At 35.8% G+C, this 4,636-nt stretch overlaps 1 protein-coding gene across 1 annotated transcript in view; it reads left to right on the top strand.

Annotated features, from left to right (window-relative positions):
- The window catches only part of ACVR1C (activin A receptor type 1C), a 101,672-nt gene that overhangs the window by 89,044 nt on the left and 7,992 nt on the right, over positions 1 to 4,636 (top strand). The window contains exons 5-6 of the mRNA XM_017895091.1: positions 866 to 1,022; positions 2,454 to 2,578. Of these exons, the coding sequence (XP_017750580.1) occupies positions 866 to 1,022; positions 2,454 to 2,578 (282 nt within the window). The remainder of the gene's footprint in view (positions 1 to 865; positions 1,023 to 2,453; positions 2,579 to 4,636) is intronic.

The raw sequence follows: 4,636 nt of genomic DNA, 5'->3' as shown, positions 1-4,636 counted from the left end.
AAAAAAAAAAAAAAGAGGTTGACTCTAGAGAGTCAATTAGTCTAGACAGGGCAGTGGTTCTCACATTTGAACTCATGATCTCTTTACACTCTTAAAATTATTGAGTACTACAAAGGTTTTTGTGTATGTAACTTGTATCTGTTACCGTTTACAATATTAGAAATTAAAATTGAGGAATTTAAAAGTACTTATTAATTTACTTAAAATAATAACCAATTAAATGTTAACGTAAATAACATTTTAAATATAACAACATTTTTTTCTAATACAAAAACTGGTCAAGTGAAAATATTGGTTTTGTTTTGCATTGTTGTAAATCCCTTTAATGTCTGTTTTAATGTCTGGATTTTCATACCTGTTCTTCATTCCGTCTGTTCTCATATGTTGTTTTGGTGGAAATATGTGAAGAAAAGGTGGTGTCACACAGATGCATAGTTAGAAAAGAGTTGCAAGGACCTTGGGGATCTTTTGGCCACAACTGAGAACTGCTGGTGTGGGGTAATAGAAGTTTTCAGACTTATTTTGTAAAACAATATTTGCTATGCTCTTATGAGGACGTAGCAGTACTAATTCTTTCCTCATCTATTAAAAAATGTTTATGAGTGATCTAGTCATCTAGTGCTCTAAGCAATAGAGGAATGGTGTTGAACAAAATAGTTACTGTCCTTATTCAGTTTACAGTTTACTTGGGAGAGACAGATGATTCAGCATGTACATAAATAAAGAAGATAATTTAGATAGTGACAGGAGCTTTGAAGAACACTCTTTTTGAATTAGCTCATTTAGAGCTAAGTCTTCAGGATGATTTCTCTTGAACAGTCTTCGGTAAAGGAAAAAATGAATCTGTTCTTCTTATGCTTCATAGGTAAACCTGCTATTGCTCATCGAGACATAAAATCAAAGAATATCTTAGTGAAAAAATGTGAAACTTGTGCCATAGCGGACTTAGGGTTGGCTGTGAAGCATGATTCAATACTGAACACTATCGACATACCTCAGAATCCTAAAGTGGGAACGAAGAGGTAAGATGACTGACTTGGGTAGCATAGTAAGATGTGAGAGTGACCAATAAGCATGAATGTCCTCATGTGTGTGGAGGAGGCTCAGGTCCAAATGGGAAACCACTGGGCCCAAGAAATCCGGAAGTCTTCTCTGGGTCACTGAGGAGTTAGTGGGCACAATGGTTATAAAGCAAGGAGAGTTGGCATTTTGGGCCACATGGATTGCAGCCATTTAGGTACCGAGTCCAGTGGAGAGAAACGGTGGAAGAGATAGTGATGTATTATTTTTAGTGTGCTATCTGCTGAGAATGCATTTCCCTACAGATAAGAAAAAAAATGTCAGCAGTATGTAGCTCCTCCAAAGCCTTTATATCCCATAAATGAACTGAAACTCAGGACTAGTTCTACATATTCAGGTTCTACACAACAGACACAGAATGAATATGTTGAAATAGATAGGTAGGGACTCTATATGCTGAGTACACTTATGTGCTACTATATTGCCTTATTCTATAAATAACAATTACCCATACTTTTACTTATCATTAAGTCTCCCAAATTGATATGTATTAAGATAATATGAGTTTGGATACAGTTCCCACTTTCAAGGAACAGAATCTCTGAAGATTAAGAATGAGCGTGAAGTAGCAACATATACCACACATGTGTCAGGTCAGGCCCATTAGGAATGGGATTTCTGGTGTTTTTCTTGTTATAGCCAGCCTTTGGCCATATGGCCAGCCTACTTCCAATTCTTTTTACTTGAATTTCAGGCTCTACATTACTTTGGCAAAATTCCAGAGTTCTTGACCTTGAAATCAGAAACAACCAAAATATTTTCTTGGAGTTGTTAAAGGCCCTTGAGAGTTCAGAAATTCTAAGCTGCTATAGTTGACCTTCAAGCCATATTTGAGATTCCCAGGACAGTGCCTGTGAATGCCTCTCATGATTCACTGGGAGACTTTAATGAGGCCCCAGGAGCACTTTCGGGCAGTTTATTCACACTGGGTAGCCCTAAGGGACTTCTTTTCCCTGTGCAAGAAAAGCCTTAGCTCACCCGTCTGATTATCCCCACATCAGGAACCTTCAGGGAAGCCTTGGATGCTGGATTCCTTCAGAGGATCTAACACCCTTGCAAGAACTTGGGAGGGTGTTGCATCCTCACTTCAGTATTCTGGGAAATCTCCAAAATCTCCCTAGTACAGTGAGGCTCGGTCAGGTCCATGGACTGTAGATTTCTTACACTGACTCTTGTTCAAACATGGCTATAGTTTTTGTAAAATAAAATTGTTCACTGAGAGAAAGTATGGGTGGAGTGCTGCTGAGCACACTTGATGGTTGAGTCAATAATGTATTCTTTAATGTTATTCATCCTCTCCTAATTTATTAAGATTGTTTTATTGGACTGCTATAAAGTCATACACAGAATCTGAAATGTGCATGTTTTTGAAGGTATATGGCTCCTGAAATGCTTGATGATACAATGAATGTGAATATCTTTGAGTCCTTCAAACGAGCTGACATCTATTCTGTTGGTCTGGTTTACTGGGAAATAGCCCGGAGGTGTTCGGTCGGAGGTAAAATTTTGGAAATATCCTTTGTGTTTGCCTTTCCTTGATACTCTGAATACAAGATGTGATGTTCTATCTTTTTTCCCCAAGCACTATATTGAATCAGTTTTTTAGTATTTAAGAGAATACCTTTTGGTGATATATTTCCAGTGGCAAAAGTGGGATATCTTGCATGTAATGGAGATTTTATGTTGTGATTACTGCTTAGTGGGGTGACAGTTCTCCTGATAATTTTTATTTCCATATGACACTTTATGAAGGACTTGAAAATTATTTGAGTTTGTAAGCTGTAAGCTGGTATTCCTAACTTATATCCCAAAGACGTTAAATGATTTGCAGAGGCAACAGGACTTGAAGCGTTCAGTTTCTTAAGCTTTTCTTGTTTTTTTTCTTCCCTGTGATATGATAAATGTTGTGGGGTTTGATAAAGGTTTGGGAAGAGGCGGACAAAGACAAACTTCCTACCTTTACTGCTCCCAGCAGTTTAGAACTTAATAATGCACCTGGGCATGGTGACTCATGCCTGTAATCCCAACACTTCGGGAGGCCAAGGCGGGTGGATCACTGAGGTCAGGAGTTTGAGACCAGCCTGACCAACGTGGAGAAACCCCGTCTCCACTGAAAATACAGCATTAGCCAGGCGTGGGGGCTCATGAGCTGAGATCGCGCCATCGCACTCCAGCCTGGGCAACAAGAGCAAAACTCTATCTCAAAAAAAAAAAAAGTACTTAATAATGAGAGAAAGAATTAGGGAGGGGAAGCCCTGTAAATACGTCTGATGAAATTGTTGCATCAGTAGAGAAAAAGTTAAATGCTGGTAGAAAATGGTTTAGAGTTTCCACTTTCAAGTGAGACAGACTTAGGACTAAGCAATGGTTTAGCAATTCCTTGAATGTCCGACTTCAAGCAAGTTACTTAGTTGTAATTTCCTCATCTGTAAAATGAAGATAATACAAAAACTGATCCCTTGGGCTTTAAGGATTTAATGAATTAATTCATGTGAAGCTTTTAGTATAGAGCCTGTTCACAGTAAACATTCGATTAAAGAGCTGTCATTATTAAACTATTGTCATTTTTTTGCACTTTGTATTGATGTCATTTTGCATTACATTAATCTCATTTTAAAAAAAACCTTGCAGATTTTATGAGAAGCTTCTAAGGTTAAAATTATGTCTGAATGAGCAAACATATATACTTTTCTCTTTTATTCATAGATGATATTATAAAACATTATAAAACCCTAGTGGACACTAGTGTTTGAATTACAGATTTGCCACTTACTAGCTCTATGTCTCTGAACAAATTCATAACATTCTGTGCCTCAGTTTCCTCGTCTATAAAACAAATAATATTGTACCTTGTTTAGTCAGTAGTTTTGAGGACTGATCAGTTAAAACCTGTAAAGACATTAGGATAATTCAAGGCAAATAGCAAGATTTCAAACATGTTAATAATTTTTTGTAAAAATTTCATATTGATATTAGTCTAGAGCTGCTTTTAGATTTTGTCCTTAACTTTTCTTCAACTGTAAAAATAGTAATTTAGCAGACGTGGATTATAGTTAGTTGTCTAGTATTATAGCATGTCTTACATATTTTAACTTAAAAGCACTGCAGTTAATTAAAAAGATTTTATAAGGGATTTCTTGGAATTTAAGTAATATTCTAATAATTAAAGTCATCTTTGTCTTTGTCTTTGAGACTCTTTAAATATTAACCTTCATGTTGAACTGTCTATCTTCAACTACCTTTGGCTTCTTCTCCAGAACGTTCTCAGGTTCAGTAGTTCTGAAGTCTAAATGTAAGAAACCCAATGTTAAAAAGATTGCCTAAAAGTTTTCAAAGAGAGAAAGCTGTTTTGTTTTGAAAAAGTTATCTGATGGGAAAAGATACTTACTTCATTCACAAAGCAATGAAGCTGTGCTACAAATTTCATAATCAGAAGAAAGGCATTACTTTTAAATTGTATAATGACATTTTAATTAAATAAAAATTTACATAATTTTAATAATAGGAACATGTAAAATTTATTTTGTATAATTATAAAATAGAAATTTTGTATATT

Source organism: Rhinopithecus bieti, unplaced genomic scaffold (genome assembly GCF_001698545.2).
Source record: "Rhinopithecus bieti isolate Rb0 unplaced genomic scaffold, ASM169854v2 scaffold_25748, whole genome shotgun sequence".
In the NCBI taxonomy this organism is placed as follows: Eukaryota; Metazoa; Chordata; class Mammalia; order Primates; family Cercopithecidae; genus Rhinopithecus; species Rhinopithecus bieti.
The sequence above is the reverse complement of the archived record's forward strand: the minus strand, read 5'-3'. Positions and strand labels throughout refer to the sequence as shown.